Source organism: Ceratotherium simum, chromosome 11 (genome assembly GCF_057802395.1).
Source record: "Ceratotherium simum simum isolate JZ-2026a chromosome 11, ASM5780239v1, whole genome shotgun sequence".
Classification (NCBI taxonomy): domain Eukaryota; kingdom Metazoa; phylum Chordata; class Mammalia; order Perissodactyla; family Rhinocerotidae; genus Ceratotherium; species Ceratotherium simum.
The window spans coordinates 75,849,385-75,868,296 of NC_141910.1; the positions used below are offsets into that span (position 1 = coordinate 75,849,385).

At 55.0% G+C, this 18,912-nt stretch overlaps 1 protein-coding gene across 1 annotated transcript; it reads left to right on the forward strand.

Annotated features, from left to right (window-relative positions):
* Positions 1-10,041: 10,041 nt before the first annotated feature.
* On the forward strand, positions 10,042-18,003 carry TMEM18 (transmembrane protein 18). The gene is made up of 5 exons (XM_087437205.1): positions 10,042-10,168; positions 11,195-11,315; positions 13,695-13,749; positions 17,256-17,349; positions 17,437-18,003. The coding sequence occupies exons 1-5, from the start codon at positions 10,112-10,114 to the stop codon at positions 17,530-17,532; spliced, it is 423 nt and encodes a 140-aa protein (XP_087293331.1). The 5' UTR covers positions 10,042-10,111; the 3' UTR covers positions 17,533-18,003.
* The last annotated feature ends 909 nt before the right edge of the window (positions 18,004-18,912 follow it).

Genomic DNA, 18,912 nt, shown 5'->3' on the forward strand with positions numbered 1-18,912 from the left:
GGGTCCAGCCTCCAGGGTATGGGACAACACATTTCTGTCTCAGCCGCCCCGTCTGTGTACTTTGTACGGCAGCCCCGGGATACGCACTCACCCGCCTTCTAAACTGCCTCCCTGAAATTGTACTAAAGTTTCCCCTTAGGGATGCAGCTCGTCTGTGGTGGGGAGAGGTATCCTCCCAGCCAGGTGCGCTGATGCTCGCTGATAATTGTACCTAAATCCCAAACAAGGAAAACGGCCCAGGGAACCTAAGCTATTTCAATCCTTTATAGAAGTAGGCAGGGTTACCTGTAAGTTACACAGTCACTAGTTAATTCATCGAATAAGTAAATAACGCCAAATGACCAAGACTAAATTGATGATAAAAAGTGAGAAGCTGAGTAAACGTTATATTTTTTAAAGTGCTGTGAGGCACGTGGAGATGGCTGGACTTAAGTGCCCGTGTAAATACAGGAATTACTGCAGCAATCCTTTACTGTGCGGGCGGAGCGGCTGACACTTCCTCTCTCTCTTTTTCTTTTTTATAAACACTAATGTTAAAAAATTACTTTTTAAAATGACATTCCTTATAAACCTGACAACTATAAGCCTACATTTTCTTTTCAACACACTGAATAATAACAGGAAAAAAATAAACTATTTCAAACCCTGACTTTATCTTGTTAGAAGAAAACTGTCAAATAAAACAGTGAATTGGTTCAAGAAGTTCTGATTTCCGGGCCCTGATTGTTTCCCTGGGGCAGGGCTGGGACTCCGAGAAGGGTCAGGTCCGGGCACTGGTGCAGGGTCTCCGGGCACACGGTTTCTGTGCCATCAGGAGCCAGAGAAGCCTTTCACCAGCCAGCAGGGCGGGTGACCGCCAGACATCTGCACAGGCCCTCTAGGACGTAAACTGTCTTACTTTAACGCCTATATAAAAGAGGCAGTTAAACTTCCATGTGTGAAGAAAATGAGTCCCTAAGCTCATTGAAATGCTTTTGCCTTTTGAGCATCACAAACTTATGCAAAAACCCAACAAATACCAGAGGAAAAACATCAACGTGCCACGGCATTAGGATTTGACATTCTCATTTACGTGGAAATGCTCGGTTAAATGTAAATACTTTGAACTTACTAAACTTCTATTTTCTTACAAAAGGTTGTAAGCAGTCCACAACAGAGCCTTTTTAAATCTCAAGTCTCTCTCTGATGGGGTAGATTCCAGGTGGTACTTGGTAATAGGGGATGTAGAATTCAACAGGTTGATGGAAAAATGGTACCTGAACATCAGGCAGTGGACCAGTTTGCTTCAGTTCTTGTGTCAGTTTCTTAGATCCAAATGACTCGTTGTGAGAACACAGACAAACCTCGTTTCTCTGTAGCTGTCTGGCACGTGATTGGAGTAATCACAGTGCAGGTCAGGTGAGAAAAAAATCCCATAAAATTTATGAGCATTTCTGGAAGGAAAAAAACTTTAAGAGAATGTTCCATAAACAATAGGTCACTAGCACCATATTAAGGCCTGAATTCATCTGTTTACTGAGCTGTATTTTCTCCTGGTCCAGTCCTATATACAGAGAAGAGAAAAGACCCAGTCTGGGGAGGGAGATCTCTTTACTCGTCTGCTGAATCAATGCCGACCTCTTCCAGAAACACCGCACGGACACACCAGAAGTGAGGTTTTGCCAGCTCTCTGGGCAACCCTCAGCCCGGTCAAGTTCACACATAAAATTAGCCATCACAGACACCGAATTTCATTTCTCATGCAAACTCTCATCATTAGTATTAGGCCGTTTGAAAAATCATACCCATTAGCATTCTAAAATTAAGTTCACTATCACCAGGAAAAGACACTGCGCAATCAGCGAAGTCTTCTGCAGCTGCAGGCAAGAGAGAAGGGCAGCCATGTGAGTGTGCGTTCCCGAGGCTAGCGCACCTGAGTGCTGAAAAGTCCTGCCGCTAACATACCCGGGTGTTGAGAAGGACGAACAAGAGACTTTCTCTCCAAATCACGCTTGTCGGCCAAAAACGAAAGGTGAAATTCTCCCGTAGGAATACAGAGCTGTTCACACTGTATGTAGCCATTAATTTCAGTAGGTATTACAACATTAACACTGAAATAAATAATACGCAAAGTAAAATCATAGCTATGAGCTAAATTCAGTACTTCCAACATAACAACCCAGATGAAATGATTTTCTCCTCAGTTCAAGAGAAAATTAGGTCGAATCCCCCCACCACACACAGAAAATAATAGATTTATCCAACACTTCACAACAAAAATAATAACTTAAGGTAGACATTCTGTTTTAATAAACAACTAATTTAGCCAATTTTAAGCATCAAATACAAATCAGCTCATTAATTGAGAACACAGTTTCTTCAGCACTCAAGATGCTGTCGACATAAGAAGGATTCCTAAGGAACTTGTTAGCATTCAAACTCCTCAAAGAATCGAAGAAAGCTGGAAGCTGGCAATGAGGGAGTGCCTCAAGGAGGTCACGGAGAGCCATAAGCTGCTGTTGAAAAGGTAGCTTTAAAAAAATCATATTGTAACACACCACATACTCATTATTCTTAGAGAAAATTCCTCCTTGAAATTTCATATTGCTTCCAGAATGCCTGATAAGATGTGCCGTGTCCAATTTGCTATGGCTGTTTTATTAAAATTATTTTGTAGAAATGATTGACTATCCTGATAGTAGATCACTGCTATCTGCGTGCAATTGCACGGCCCGTCTCAAGTATCTACACGAATTTTCTCCATTCACACTTAAATACGGTCGGATGCTGTCTTTGGGAAGAGGGCTGGATAACAGTATTCTATAAATACATCTACGATGAGAGGTGTTTGGTGTTTTTATTAAGGAAAGTAAAGGACGGCAACATGAAATTATCATTGCTCTACCAAAACCATTTTGAACGTATTTGAGAAGTACAAACAGTGAAATACAAGTAATGTCAATATGGCCATTAATTCAACTCAGAAGCAAAAATCACCAATATACATATTTGAAGATTTGCATCCCATCTACCCCAGTTTCACACCTGTTCTTCCCCACCAGAGGCAACCACGACCTCCACCTACGAGGAAAGTCCTCGTACTTTCCTTCACAGTTTCACCGTGTTTGGATTCACACATAGCGGTCGACACGCTGTACGGTTACACGCTTTGAGCTCTGTGCGTGTGAGCAGGCTGTCTGCAGCCCCGTCCTCTTGAGGGTGTGACCGCACACTCAGCTGTGCTGAGGAGTGGAGCTCTGGCTCCCTTATTTCACTGCCATCTGGTACCCTGCTGTCTGAATTTACACACTAAGCGTGCATTTTGGGTGTGTTTCCTGGTGGACCGTGTGGTTTTCATGTTTTGTTTCTAACGCTTCACTAGTAGTCACTGTGGGTGTTCAGTGAAGCGTTCCCCACGTGAACTGAGTGTGCCTGTGGACCTGAGAAACTGGACTACAGTCTGTCAGTAAGACCATTGGTTTCCTCAACACTGGACGGCCTCACAGACTGATCTTTTCTCACTCAAGGCGCGATGACCTCAGGTACGCACAGACACGTTCCTGAACACCGTGATTTCTCTGTAAGACTGTAAATATCCTGCCTTGATGCCATGGGATCCAGGACGTTCTTCCCAGAACACGAGGTCGTCATGTGGTTGATGTTCTCATTCCCTACACTCTCCAGGTTACGCTTTTCATTTCATCCCGTAGTAAGAACTTGCAGTTCCTTAAATTTATTAAAGTTTCACCCTCAGCTGTGCTTGTACATGCAGCTTCCTCTCTCTCCCCCGATTTACCTGAAGAATTTCCCCTCCTTCTTAAAGAATCAGCTCTGAGCGTGTCCCCTCCGGGAAGCCCTCCGCACAGGCTGTTAGCCTCGCCCTCCCTGTCCCTTCAGCAGGTTTCTTCAGCACCATGACAGCCACTGCCCCCTCGGCACTGACCACCTGTAACGTCTCGGGGGTCCCCAAGTCTGGCCCAGGGCCCCCATTAGCAAAGGGCAGGGATGAATGATTTGGACCAATGATTCCCGAGTGTCCACTCTGTGCCAGACACTCTTCCGGGAAACCCCTCACATTGTAACATGCCCGAGAGCCCATCTCTGACAGCTTAGATGGGATTTGGAAACCAAGAGGGACCAGGCAGACACGTCAGGGAACGCCAAGTCTGAGCTGGCGTCCGTGGCACCTGGGCCCATTCCCAGGGCCGGGGCCTCCACGGAGAGGGTCAGCTGGCTTGGGCTTCCTACTGCTGACCTGTCTGGAAACCCAGAAAATACCCAAACCCCACATTAGCAAGGCCCAATTCCTAACCATCCTCAGGGATTTTATCTATTTGAAGTCAACAAAATACAGTCAAAAGAAGAGGGAGAAACTTCCAAATGAAAGTGCACACACGGTGTGTTGATTGGCACCAAGAAAGGTCTGAAGGAATTCTGTAGAAATCCCAGGGGTGTGAGGAACACAGTCCTTCCACACCCCGTGATGCACGCCCTGGTGTGGGCCCTCCAAACATGTTCTGGAAAACTCTGCTGTTTCTAGCACCTGTTGGCTTAGGAATAAAGCAAAAAAGCAGAAACCTCTCCAACTAATAATGTATCAATATCGATTCAATTTTCCCAAAAGAAGACAGTAAGTAGATGTGTCTCCTCGGCTCTTCCTTCTTTGGCATGAAGGTCTCTGTCTAGCAGCAGAAGGAAGTTTTGCAGAAACTGCACCTGATTATGTGCACTCTCCAGGGTCTGTGCACAAAAGTAAAATTCCAGATCATCTCAGAGTGAGCTGTCAGTATAGATTCATTCCTTCATTCACGCCACAAACATTTTCACAGACGATAGATAGATACACAAAACAAACATGACAAATAAGACATGGTCAACACCCCGGAGAGGCTCAGGTCAGAGAGAAAGACAGAGACCACCACGATGCGACCTGCACTGTTGTCCACGTGGTCGATTAAGACTCCTCTGTGAGCACGGAGCTGGGGACACATTAACAGGACGTTGAAAATATAAAGTGAAGATGAGACGTGAAATTCGTTAGATTTTATCTATAAAGCTTTGGTTATCCACAATTATGGATTTTTCACAAGCACATTTTAAAATGACTACAATTTTCTAATGGCAATCTTTGAGATAGAGTCAAAAATAACAGATTTTGCTATTCCATAAGGATCAGGAAAGAAAAACCTATTTCTCCACCTAAAATTAAAGGGTGTAGAGTAAACCTCTCAATTAAACAATATGAATGTAGGAAAGCTCACTTTGTTGCCTTCGTCTCCGCCGCCTGGGCCCCGTGCTGCCACCTGCTGGAGCCCCAGCTCAGAGACAGGCCTCGAGGCAGCTTTGCCAGTGGGTCTCCTGGAACTGGAAAAGCCGAGGCTCCCGCAGGAGGCGCAGGGTCACCTGCTAGGAAGACGGAGTCGTGGAAAAGAATCTCGGCTTTGTGTTCAACACGTTAGCACAGATCCACACACGGCCGTCTCACCGCCTTCGGGACCCTCTGACTCTGGTTTAGGGAACACTGCGGGCGCCTGACTTTGGGGAATTTAAATCCAGGACTGAGGGTCAGGTGGACCACAAAATGAAGGACAGCAGTGGTCACAGGGGGAGCAGGTGCAGAGTCGCGGAGAGGAGGACGACTTGACCGGAGGTGGGAGTAACACAGAGAGAAGGTGGACACACCCGTGGTGCCCGTGCGTCTGGAGAAGCACTCACCGGCACAAGTCCCTGCAGGAGGCAGAGGGAGGCTGCTCTCGAGTCTGTTTCACGACAGTTTAGGAGGAGAAGGCCAGTCACTGATGCCATCGGGGACTCACAGAGGCCTGATGCCCACACGACCTCATCTCTGCCTGACCAGGGCCTGTCCATGGATTCACGGTCTCTCCACGCAGGCCTGGAGAGCAGGCGCTGGCGCAGCCTCCGTGCTGGGCCCCTGTGCTGGAGCCTGGCCCCAGCTGGGGGAGCACTAATTCCTCAGGGAAGAGGCGTCCTCTGGGCCCACACTTACGGTCCCTTCAGTGGAGGCAGAGTCGTGGTTTCTCCCGGCCACCTGGGGCCCCTCAGACCGACTGAGCCGACAGACCAGAGGGGGCCTGACCCCCAGTCCCGGGGAAACTGGTTGCTACTCGCAAGGGACGGGAAGACCACATCTGGAGACAGGTGACACACACACAGGTCTCTTAGACGCAGGTGTGCGACAACGGAGGTCGATGAACACCTCGGCAACCACCGGACAGGACCACAAAAGACGTGGACACCCGGCGAGGGCAGAGCCCCGGAGGGCGAGAGAACACAGAACATGGAGGGAAAAGAGGAAGTCATGACAATGACCGGCCTCCGTGTGCAGCTGCAGAACTGGGGACCCTGACAGCTCTGGAAATGCGCATTTCTAGGCAATCCACTGTTAATTTCCTCCCTGCTCCTGCGATCTTGTTTGAAGAGCACTCATGGTGGATGCTGATGCACTTTACGGTTGCAGGTGGGGGCGTAACAGAAAGGAAACCCTGAAATCTCACTGCCTGGCAAGCCTGGGGTGTGCCCCTTTGAGGAACAAATTTCTCCAGCTGGACAGTGACAGGTGAGGGGGCAGTGCTCCTTGGTCTCCACCCCAAAGCCCCCTCCCCCGACTTGCTCTGCCTGGCTCAAGGTGCAGGAGGCTCGCCCTGCTGTCTGTGTCTCATTAGAGTAGGCTCTGCTGAGGGCAGGCCCAGGCAGGTCTCCAAAGGGCAGGAGGACGGGGCTGGGCTCTTTTCCACACGTGCTCCTGTTTCCACGCCGCCTCCTTCCCAACAGACCCCGCTTGCCAGTCGAGGCTCCTGCCCGGTCCCCTCCGACACTCCCCAGCTCCATGAGCTCTGGCTCCCTGTCCCCTCAGCCTCAGGGCCACATGGCTCCTCCTGGTCCTGGTCTCCTGCCTGGGGCTCCATCCCGGCCCCGCATTTCCTCCCATGCCCTGTAGGTGGTGCTGTCACTGCTGTCTCGCATTTAAACCATTTGCAGAAAATGTGTGGCCCTGCTGGGACCTGGTACTGCAACAATGGAAGCTGACTGTGCAGCAAAAAAACTATTAGTTAGTAGTTTTGATTTTGTATAATACACTGCAGTTTGCAAACATTTTTACCTTAATATAGCTCTTGAAAATCAACTGTACGTAATTTATATAATCATAATTTATCAAGCTACTTTAGAAATAAGCAAAATTGACATTTCGTCATTCAAATCAGGTGTTTTATTTTTGGGAGGAAGATCAGCCCTGAGCTAACATCTGATGCCAATCCTCCTCTTTTTTGCTGAGGAAGCTTGGCCCTGAGCTAATATCCGTGCCCACCTTCCTCCACCTTCTATGGGAGGCCGCCACAGGCTTGTCAAGCAGTGCGTCAGTGCGTGCCCGGGATCCGAACCTGCGAACCCCGGGCCACTGAAGCGGAGCATTCCCACTTAACTGCTGCACCACCAGGCCGGCCCCCAAATCAGGTTTATAACTGATCCTATCAGGCAGGTTGAAAGTTCCAAATCTGTAATAGATACAGATTCTATATCAGCGCTGTCCAACAGAAAGAGAATTCAAACCAAAATGTCATTTTAAATTTTCTATCGACCACTGTAAAACACTGAAGAGGAAAAGGTAAAATTAACATATGACTATATTTTATTTGGTCCAAAATATTATCATTTCACCATGTAATCAATGTAATAAAATCATTGATACATCTTACAATTTTGAGCTAAGTCTTTGAACTCTGAGCCACTTTTCAGGTAAAGCTCAGAGGAATTGCATTTCCAGGGCTCCATTACACACATGACGAGGGCCACTGTGCTGGGCACACTGTGGTGCCACGGACACTGGTGCTGTCAGGACGCACAGACCCTGTCACTGGGGGGGGGGGGGCGGGAGGTGGAGGTCTACAGGAGTGAATTTGAACAATTTTGGAAACCAATGGGTTATGGAGACAACGGACGGAAGGAGACAAGTTGGGAGACACAGGGAAATCTGGGAAGGAGGATGTGGGAGAGAGGAGGGTACAAGCCAGTCACCAGAGAGGGAGCCCGCCAGGGCTAACACACGAAGCGTGACCAGAAGACACCAAAGACACAGGACACACACCTGAGGGCCGGCACTAGACAGCCCAGCAGAGACAGTCCCCGAGGACATTACACAGAGCACCTGGGGCATGACCAGCATGGACCCCAGGCCGACAGGAACCTGAAGCATGACCAGCATGGACCCCGGGCTGGCAGGAACCTGGAGCATGACCAGCATGGACCCGGGGCCGGCAAAAACCTGGAGCATGACCAGCATGGACCCCGGGCCGCAGGAACCTGGAGCATGACCAGCATGGACCCCGGGCCGGCAGGAACCTGGAGCATGACCAGCATGGACCCCGGGCCGCAGGAACCTGGAGCATGACCAGTGGACCCCGGGCCGGCAGGAACCTGGAGCATGACCAGCATGGACCCCGGGCCGCAGGAACCTGGAGCATGACCAGTGGACCCCGGGCCGGCAGGAACCTGGAGCATGACCAGCATGGACCCCGGGCCGGCAGGAACCTGGAGCATGACCAGCATGGACCCCGGGCCGGCAGGAACCTGGAGCATGACCAGCATGGACCCCGGGCTGGCAGGAACCTGGAGCATGACCAGCATGGACCCCAGGCCAGCAGCAACCTGGAGCATGACCAGCATGGACCCCTGGCCGGCAGGAACCTGGAGCATGACCAGCATGGACCCCAGGCCAGCAGCAACCTGGAGCATGACCAGCATGGACCCCTGGCCGGCAGGAACCTGGAGCATGACCAGCAGGCACCCCAGGCCGGTAGGAACCTGGAGCATAACCAGCAGGTACCCCAGGCCGGCAGGAACCTGGAGCATGACCCAAACCCACCCCAGGCCAGCAGATGCGACCCCACGCATATCAGGAGGATGAGACCAGGTGGTGGCGAGGAGAGGAGAGAAGAGATGGCACAGCACACAGAAGCACAGACCAGCCTGGGGGCAGCAGAGTGGGACATGGAGCAGAAAAGGGGAAGGCTTTTGGGGCAGGAGGGAATGGCCACGTGGCTGGAGCTTCCAGCAGGAGCCAGATACATCGGACCTGCAGCCCAGGCAGGGTCTGGGTTTCATCTTAGGGACAAGAGACCCCGGGCAGCGGTAGAGTAACTCGCATTTTCTTTTTTATTTTAATTTTTCTTTTGAGGAAGATTAGCTCTGAGCTAACATCTGTTGGCAGTCTTCCTCTTTTTCTTTTTTTCTGCCCAAAACCCCAGTAAATAGTTGTAGGTCCTTCTAGTTCCTCTATGCAGGACCTCGCCTCAGCATGGCCTGATAAGCAGTGCATTGGTGCGGAGCGGGATCCGAACCGGCGAACCCCGGCAGCCGAACCGGAGCGCGGGAACCTAACCGCTGCGCCACCCGGCGGCCCTACCTCTCGTGGTGCACGTGGGGAGCAGACTGCGGGGGGCGGGCCGGTCACGAGGTGCGGAGAGGGACAGGGACGGGGACGCCGGAGGGAGCGTCCGGAGCGACCCCAGGCGGCGGGCCGACCCAGCACGAGGGGACAGGGCTGTGTCCGGGCGCTGGGACCGCGGCCCCTGGGTCAGAAGGGCCACCCGTGCTCCGGACCTGGTCTCTGACCGCGGGCCGCACCCGGAGCGGCGGGACGCCCACGAGCCCGCCCAGGGCCAGGGCGGGCGGCCCCGGGCACAGCTGGCTCCGCTGACGGCGACGCCCGGGCCCGACGTGGCTGGAGCCGAGGGCTGGTCCCTCCCCGGCCCGGGCACCCGGGCGAGCCCACTGTCTCCTCCGTCCCCCGAGGTCAACCCGGTCCCCGGGGTCCCGGGCGCGCGGACACCGCCCCCTCCCGCCCCCGCTACAGCCGCAGGAGAACTGGACACTCCCACCCAGCTCGCAGCTCGGCGGTAGCGTTCTTGTTATATTTAATTCCACGGGCAGCGCGAGATGTGGACCTGGAACAGTCACCGGAGATATCGCGAGATGACAGGCTACTGCCACTCCCCACCCCGACAGTGCAGATCTCGCGACAAGTGGAGATGTCGCGAGAGGAGACGCCAGAGTGGTAACCAGGCGGGGTTGGGCCGGCCGGCGGCGGTGCTGAGGGAGGCCCTTTCCGGGGACGATGCCGTCCGCCTTCTCAGTCAGCTCTTTCCCCGTTAGCATTCCCGCCGTGATCGCGGTAACTCGCTACTCCCTGCTTGCCAGCTTGGGCGCTCGCGGTTGGGGCCGCGCTCGGCTTCCCGGCGTCCGCCATGGACGCCGACTACATGGGCGGGGCGGGGCCTGGGCCATGGGGGCGGTGCTTAGTGGGGGCGCGGCCTGGTGGTGCGCGCGGGGCTGAGTGGTGGGCGGGGCCTGGTACTGTGGGCGGTGGCCGACTGGTGGGCGGGGCCTTGGTGGGGGTGGTGTGATAGGGCCCGGGCTTGAGTGGGGGCGGGGTGTGAGGGGCGGGCCTGGGCCGAGTGGTCCGGGCGGTGTGGACCGGCCGCTCTGCGCGCCTTCCCGCTCGCCCCTCTTCCTGGCCCCGGGCCCGCACACTGATGGTCACAGCCAGCCTTTGGCCAGCTCGCCGTGCGCAGGCTGTCGCGTGTCCGCTGTGCGTGCGGGAGGGGCGGACTTAGCCCTGCGGCTGAGGCAGGTCTGGCCTGGTCCGGGCAGGGCTGGGGTCAGCATGTGGGGGGAGCTGAGCCCGCCCCCCCGTGGAGTCGGGAGGCCTGAGAGCGCAGCGCTGTTGGAGGGCGGGGTGTGGCAGAAAGGTTGGAGGCAGGCATGTCTTGGCTCAGATTTCCCGAGGCCTTAAGTGCTAGGCAAGGAGCTCGACGTGGCTCAGGGGAGGCCAGGTGCACCCCTGCACGGGTCCTTACCTTCCTCCCCGCCGCACGGGCCGTGATCCTCGGGCTGCGCCAGCCGAGGAGCGCGGTTCTGTTCCCAGGCAGCCTGCTCGTGGCTCAGTCAGCCCCGTGCGTGAGCCTTCCCAGGGCGCCCTCTTCCAAGTCCTGGCCGCGGTTGCCGTGCAGGGGCTCCTGTTTCCCTCCTCCCATGGAGCCCCCTGCCCCCCGGATTTCTGCGAGGCCTGGGGGCTCTCTGGACGCCTGCCCACCGGCCCCGGGAGCGCCCACTAGTGAGGGCACCGACCTCGCTGCCCAGGGGACGTGAGGCCTGCCCCCTGGCACGTGGATGACGCGTTTCTCTCTGTGACCTGCAGCAGACGGACTGGACGGAGCCCTGGCTCCTGGGCCTGGCCGGCTTCCACGTGCTCTGCCTGCTGCTCACCTGCCTGTCCTCCCAGAGGTACCGACTGCAGGTCGGGCACTTCCTGTGCCTAGGTGAGTGGAGTCAGGGAACCCTGTCCTCAGGCGCCGTGTGGTGGGCAGTGTGTGCGCTCTCCGTCCTCACCACGTGCTGCAGATATTTCTGTAAGATGTCCCAACCCCTCTGTCTGTGTTCGACCTTGATTTCAGGGCGCTTCCGGATTTCACTCTTGGGAACTGTAAAGATAAAGTAGGTTTTGGACACTGAATTTGAAAGGAGTCTGTTGAGCCCCTGCTGTGTGCGGGGCAGGGTCTCCACACCAGTTACACTAGAAGAGTCTGGTTTAGTGAAGCTCATGTCTTCACGAAGTGTCTCCCCCGTGGGCGTGGCCTCGCTGCTCCTCTCGAGGGGAGAGTGCAAACAGGAGGGAAGTTCTGGGCATTAAACGACTTAACTCTTTGCCCAAATCAGTTTTAAAGATAAGGGCTACAGGGATTTAGAGAAGGAGAAGGGTTGTTGCGTGGAAGGATTGAGAAAGATTACAGGGAAAAAATATAGTCGTGGTCCCAGGCGTAAAGAGTGAGTAAAAGGTTCAGTAGACGGTGAGGACCAGGTCTCTGGCCCAGGCGTGAGATCTGGGGTGAAGGCACCCGGAGGAGAGCAGGAGGCTGAAGTACGGGGGTGCCCGTGGACGGACAGGTGGGTCAGGTGTCAGCGAAGCCGCCAGCCCTGCAGGAGCTGAGCCTCTCAGGCCCAGTCGAGGAGAGGTGCCCCGATGGAGAGGGCGGCGGGGCCTCAGAGGCCGCGTGAGCCTGGTGATGTTGTGGACGTGGGGAGACGCTGGAGGTCTTGCTCAATGGTTTACAGAACGCAGCAGCTCGTCTTAAATAAGGCTGGTGGCCGGCCTCGTGCAGGGCGGGAGCTCTGGCACTGCACGAGAGTCCTGTGCACATGAGGGGTCAGTGGAGTTGCTGCGTTTCCTTACGTGAGATCCGTGTGCTAAGGAGTGTCGGGGGACAGTGGAGAACAGAACAGACACTCCTCAGCCGCTAGAGCCGAGCAGGCCAGCTTCACTGAGTTGTCACTCTGTGACGGTTGTTGTGGAGGAAAGGGCCAGAGCTCAGGGAGGGGCCTGATGCAAGTCTCTGCAGTAACATGGAAACCCAGATATAAAGGTACATGGGACTGAGCCCTGCAGCAAGTCTGTGAGCGCTGGAATGCACACCCCCTGCAATGGGAATATGTGCAAAGGCCCTGCAGCGGGTACCTGTAAGAAAGGCGGTGGCCTGATTGGATGGGCTGATGTAATTGAGACACTTTTGTAAACTTAAGGGTTATTTTCTAGGATGAAGAGAGGGTGACTGTTTTCACGCTTGGGGATAATAGATGCTCTTCTAAGTGCATTTACAAATCTTATGACTCATTTGATTCCTCAACTAACCTAAGATTTGGGTGTTATTTGCCGCATTTTTACGAGTGAAACGGAGGTTTGCTAACTCCCAGGTCCCTGGGTCCTGAGCCCTCATGTTCTCAGATGGGGAGTAGCTGGTGGAGGTGGCGCCCTTCCCCGCTCCAGCCTCTCTGTCCTCTGTCCCTTTTCTTTTGCTGCCTTGGTGTGCCCCATCGGGTCCACTCATGGAGGGAGAGTCAAGAGGTTGCTGACCCCTGGTGTGATCCTTCTGGTGTGGGTCAGAGCGGGAGGTTTGCACATTTTAGCTTAGCTGAGCAGGGAAGCGGGGGTTTCAGGTTCCCGTCTTCACGTGCTCTGATTTTTGTGCAGCTCTGCGTATTGGCAGCACGTGGCGGGGAGGCAAGCTTGAGGTCTCGTCTCCTGGGTGGACGGCAGCACCCCCGCCGTCCCCGTGGTCCCTGTGTAGGTGGAGCTGTGAGCAGGTCGCCCGGCCAGGTCAGCCGCAGCTGTTCCCTGCCACCGTGGGCACCTGGGGCTGGCCGCTGCAAGCGTCAGCCCCCGAGGGCCGCCCCTGTTGTGCGGAGTTGTGGGGCTGGAAAGCAGGCAGCAGTAAGGCCCGGGTCTCAGGGCTCCTGGCTTTCTGCTGCACCATGTCGCGTGCGACCGCATGGTGACGGGTAGCGTAGGAAATCCGGCAAATGGCAGAGCGTGGCAGGCACCTGGTTTCCTGGCGGAGGACCTGGACCCAGTCACGCTGCACGCCTGCTGGACGGCTCTGCGTGGTGGAGCCGAGTCCCGAGACCCTCGGGACTCGGAGGTAGCCTGAGCTTGGTTTTCCCCTCTGTGAAGTGGGCGTGTCCTGTTGTTGGACAGTGTGACAGTCTCACCTCACGTTATGTCCAAAATGGAAGTGACGTTTCCCACTAGACTCTCGCTCTTCTGTCACATTTGTGTTCAGCATTCTGTTGTGGAGAATGTAGGACTCTCTGAGGATCAGTGACCAGTCCCCTAAGCTCTAACGCGCGGTTTCTTTCTCTTGCAGTGACTTTAGTCTACTGTGCTGAATATATCAATGAAGTGGCGGCCATGAACTGGAGGTAACCCAGCCCCTGTCCCATTGACCCTGTTCTGGGACTCATACCCGCGGGGGTCTGTCCCCCTGGAGCGTTCCACACAGACGCAGGACTCGGAGGAGACAGACACCCAGGCGCTGAGCCCGGGGGCTGGGCACCCTGCGCTGGCAGGTGGAGGTTCGAGAGCAGCTCCTCAGACATGTGAGGACGGGTGACCTGTCTGACTGGGCGGTCCCCGCTGAGGACGGTTGGCACAGCTCCTGACAGAGCGAGGGGTGTGGGCTGCTGGGAAGTAACTGTAGCCGCAGAATAAGGAAAGTGTCCTAGTAGAGGGAGCTCGGTCCACACGTGGTCAGAGTGGAGGGTGGTCGCTGTGAGGCCTCTCCCGCCCTCCCTGGACCTGCTGTGTCCAGTCTCCAGGCCTCCGAGTATTCCTGTGGCGGTGAATCCCAGGCAGCCCCCTCCCTGGAGTGTTCCGCTGTTCCTCCTGGCCACGCTCCTGGAATCCTGATTCTCGGGGAGCTCTGTCCCGTCCTCCTTCCTCCCGGGCTCTGGACTGGGGTTCCTTGGATGGCAGCTCTGCCCTCACTCCTGCGGCCTGGGCTCCCTGGCCCTCTTTGTAACCTCGGTCAGGGCACCCTGAACCACCACTTCCTGTGCCCTGCGCACTCCCCCTCTGACGACTCCCGCCAGTGTCTGCCCTGGGATCTAGACCCACAGGCCCTCATCTTCCCCCTCTGCTCCCCCACCTGCTCCTGTTCCTCCTTCCATCTCTCCCTTCCTCCTGTGGAGTGTCAGACCCACCCCTGGTGGAGCTCAGGCCTGCACCACGCGTGAACAAGACACGGTGTGCTCACCGAGGAGGCTCGGCCTTCTGTGTCGGGTGGGGCGTTTTCACAGCCAGACAACCCATGACGTTTCTCCAGATGGGGTTTGCAAACAGTGGCCCACAGGCCACAGCTGGCCCACTGTTTTTATATGGCCTGTGAGCTAAAAATGGTTTTCACTTTTTTTTTTTTGGTGAGGAAGACCAGCCCTCAGCTAACATCTGTTGCCAATCCTCTTTTTAGCTGAGGAAGACTGGCCCTGGGCTAACATCTGTGCCCGTCTTCCTATACTTTATATAGGATGCCGCCACAGCGTGGCTTGATAAGCAGTGCGTCTGTGCATGCCCAGGATGCAAACCTGCAAACCCGGGGCCGCGGAAGTGGAGCGCACGCACTTAACAGCTGAGCCACATTTTTAAATGTAAAATTAAAAAAAAAATTTAAAAAAGAAAAACTACTAGACTCTCAGCAATGACAAGTTGAAGACATTGCCTCTTGGCGGCAGAGCCTGGACACGACCTCTGGCCCTTTCAGAAGCTCCCTGAGCCCTGGCAGGTCGTGGTTTGCTGTGCCTCTCCCCTCTCCTCCCCACCCCCCGCGCCGTCCTCGCCCCTCTCCTCCACACCTCCCCGCCCCGTCCTTGCCCCTCTCCTCCACACACCCCCTGCCCCTGTCCTCACCCCTCTCCTCCCCCACCCGTCCCCATCCTCGCCCCTCTCCTCCACACCTCCCCCGCCGTCCTCACCCCTCTCCTCCACACACCCCTGCCCCTGTCCTCACCCCTCTCCTCCCCACCCGTCCCGTCCTCGCCCCTCTCCTCCACACCTCCCCCGCCGTCCTCACCCCTCTCCTCCACACACCCCTGCCCCTGTCCTCACCCCTCTCCTCCACACAACCCCCTGCAGTCCTCGCCCCTCTCCTCCCCACCCTCGTCCTCGCCCCGCCCCTCTCCTCCACACCCCCGCCCCCGCGCCGTCCTCACGCCTCTCCTCCACACCTCCCCGTCCTCGCCCCTCTCCTCCACACCACCCCCGTCCTCGCCCCTCTCCTCCACACCACCCCGTCCTCGCCCCTCTCCTCCCCACCCTCGTGTCCTCGCCCCTCTCCTCCCCTCGTCCTCCCACATCCTCCTTCATGCGTCCCCCTGCCTGCGTGGTGGAGATGTACCCCCATCTCCTCGTCTCCTGCGTCCTTGGTGTTTCCCTCTGGAACTGCGCACACCAGCTCAAGAACATAAAGCAAACAGTCTCGTCTTAGACTCTCCAGCCCCTGCCCCGTGTCACAGGCTCCTCCAGACGGAACATGGACGGTGGTCCCGGTCTGTCTTGTCCTACAGGACAGCATTGCTCTGCCCACGGTTAACCTTGGTCCTCGGTTTACCTGACCTTACGGCTCCTCCTGAAAACACCAGGCGCTGGTCTCAGGGTGGCCTGCTTCCTCCTCCCTCCCCAGCCGCTGCCTCCTCACCTGTTTGCCGTCTCCTCCTTGTGTCTCTGGTCTCTGGACATTGGAGTGCCCAGTTCTCCACCTCACTACCTGGATGTCCATCCGACTGCTCTGCCCGCTTCCGGAGCTGTCCTCAGAGCCTCTGCTCCCTCCGTGACGGCAGCTCCTCCTCCCGGTGTCTTTGCCAGAGACCTGAGACGCCTCTCAGAAATTCCACAGCAGGTCCCGTGGCTGCTGCCTTTGGAAGAAACCGTGGGCATAGCCTTCCCATCCCCCCCGGCCCTCCCTCGGGTGGTGACAGCAGCAGCCCCCTCCCCCGTCCCAGCCCCTGGCCCTCTTGGACCAGAGCGGGTCTCAGGGCAGAGTCTTACAGCCACACGCCAGCCACTGTGCCTGGTGGCCCTTAGGCCCCTGTCGAGACTCAGGGAGCCTTCCCTGGCCCCCACGCATGTTTGCAGCCCGCCCACCGTGTCTTTCTTTATAGTGTTAGTCACAGCAGGCGAGTTTGGACTGTCTCCTGGTCGTCTGAGCTCCAGCTCTCTGGACGTGAGCTCTCACTAAGGGTTTTGACCTTTCGCTGCGGTGATGATGCCCATGGCTGGTGCACAGCAGGGTCCTGGTGACTGTGTGTCTCTGAGTTAAAGATCGTGACTCCAGTGCCGGCCCTGGCCCTTGAGAGGAACGCCTGCATGCAGGCCCTGCCCATGGGTGCGCTGTTACCTGCCTGCCCCGGGCCCCACCCGCCCCGCCCCTCCTGTGAGGAGGCAGCGTACCCGCCCCCCCAGCCCCATGAGGTGGCCGTCAGAATTCAGCAGGGGAGGTGCCAGCTCCACACTGACTTAGAGCAGCTGTGGGCTCCACCCAGCTGCTGCTGTTGCCTCACTTGTGGGACGTATCAGGTTGTCACTGTGCAGGGTTGAAGAGTCTCAGGTCGGCAGCGTGTTATAGTTGGTGTGCAGGTCGCTGTGACCAGAGGAGCATTGTGCGCAAGTGTTCACCTTGCCGAGGAAAATCCTGATTGATCGTGAGCGCTCCCACCGTCATCCTCCCTCTTCCCCGTGGGGTCGGCTGTGTTTCTTCACAGTGGGCATCGCAGTTTGGACAGCAAAGTAGGGATTGTAAAGGATCTGAGTGTGGGGTAGGCAGTTCTGCCTTAGTTGACGTGAGAGCTCTCCAAAAGCCTGATGTTAAATAGAGAATATCGCTAAAAACATTGTTTTGTTACACCAAGTAATTTTTAATTATTTCTTAAAACAGGTTGTTTTCAAAATACCAGTATTTCGATTCAAGGGGGATGTTCATTTCGTTAGTGTTCTCAGCGCCGCTGCTGTTGAACGCCATGATCATCGTGGTACGTGTGCTGCAGGTTTCACCTTTTAGTTTTCTTTACACGTGTACGCTCCACAGTTCTAACCTGTCTGTAAACGGTTACTTGTAGGTTATGTGGGTGCGAAAGACTTTGAATGTGATGACCGACCTGAAGAACTTAGAAGAGAAGAGGAAAGAAAGGAAGAGGAGAAGAAAGGAAGAGTGAGCCAGCAGCTGCTGTGGTGTTGGGCTGCTTTTCCTCCCGTGTTCTCCCGGGGTCCACATCACGGGCCACCTGTTCAGCAGCCGAGCCGTGTGTGTCACGATGGTTCTTTACTGCGACGTCCACATTGTAGAACACACTCTGAAGCTGGCTTTTAGAACAAACCCTGATGTCCACCCAGGTGTCCGTTACCCTGCGTCTGTCTGTAGGACGTCAGAGTCTCTCTGGGTCGGCCATGTACACAGCTGGTGTCTGTGCAGAGCCTTTCGTGATTTGCCAAGGAGCTCACATCATCTCTTTGATTATTATCAATTATAACACATTCAATGAATATAAAAATGTTAAATTAAATACAAAAGTCCCCCGTATCTGTGGTTTCACTTGCCTTGGTTTCAGTTACCCGAGGTCAACCACAGTCCCAAAATTTTCAGTGGAAAATTCCAGAAATAAACAATTCATAAGTTTTAAATTGCATGGAGTTCTGAGTGGCATGATGAAATCTCCTGCCGTCCTGCTGTGTCCTGCCTGGGACGTGGGTCATGCCTTTGTCCAGTGGCTCCTCGCCATAGACACTGCACGCCCGTTGTTCACATCGTAGCTGTCTGGATTATCAGACCAGCAGTCAAGGTAGTTCAGTGCTTGTGTTCAAGGAACCCTTATTTTACTCAGTAATGGCCCCAAAGCGCCATTAGTCTCTTCCTGTGCCTAATTTATAAATTAAACTTTATCACGGGTTGTGTGTACAGGAGAAAACATAGTATGTGTAGGGTTTAGTACTGTCTGTGGCTTCAGGCCTCCATCGGGGTTCCCGGGACGTGTGCCCCAGGATAAGGGGACGACTGTAATAAAGAGTGCTGTCCATGCCTGGGCACCATCACCTCCTGTCACGGTGTTTTCTCAGCCCAGGGCGATCTTGCCCCCAGGGTGTGGGGCAGTTTGGTGACACTGGTTGTTACCGGAGGGGGTGCGTCCCGGGATGCAGCTGAACACCCTGCAGTGCCCAGGGCAGCCCCCAAACAAGGGATGATCTGACCCAAAGTGTCAGCAGTGCTGAGACGAGGAAACCCTGGGCCAGCGGAAACTGTCGACCAGACCTTGGGAGCAAGGTCTTGAAGAAACACGTCTCAGTGTAATGAACTGATGGCTGTGAACATGGCACAGACTTGGCCCTGGGACGAAACAGGTTAGGGGCGACTCTGCTTTTCCATTATAGCCACGAATGTCACGACATAATAGTGGCCACGAGGTCAGGGTCCCACGTAAGGTGTGTGTGGAATGAGCCTTAGAGTTTGTTCTTCAGGATGTAAGATTACAAATAGAATATTCAATTACTATTTAGCTGTGTTAACTAAAAGGTTTTTATGACAAATGCAAAGATTGATT

Excerpts from the sequence above, each read along its gene's own strand:
- TMEM18 (XM_087437205.1), top strand. The coding sequence starts at position 10,112 with ATGCCGTCCGCCTTCTCAGTCAGCTCTTTCCCCGTTAGCATTCCCGCC. Across the intron at positions 10,169-11,194 it reads GCATTCCCGCCGTGATCGCG|CAGACGGACTGGACGGAGCC; the intron begins GTAACTCGCTAC and ends TGTGACCTGCAG. Across the intron at positions 11,316-13,694 it reads CGGGCACTTCCTGTGCCTAG|TGACTTTAGTCTACTGTGCT; the intron begins GTGAGTGGAGTC and ends TTTCTCTTGCAG.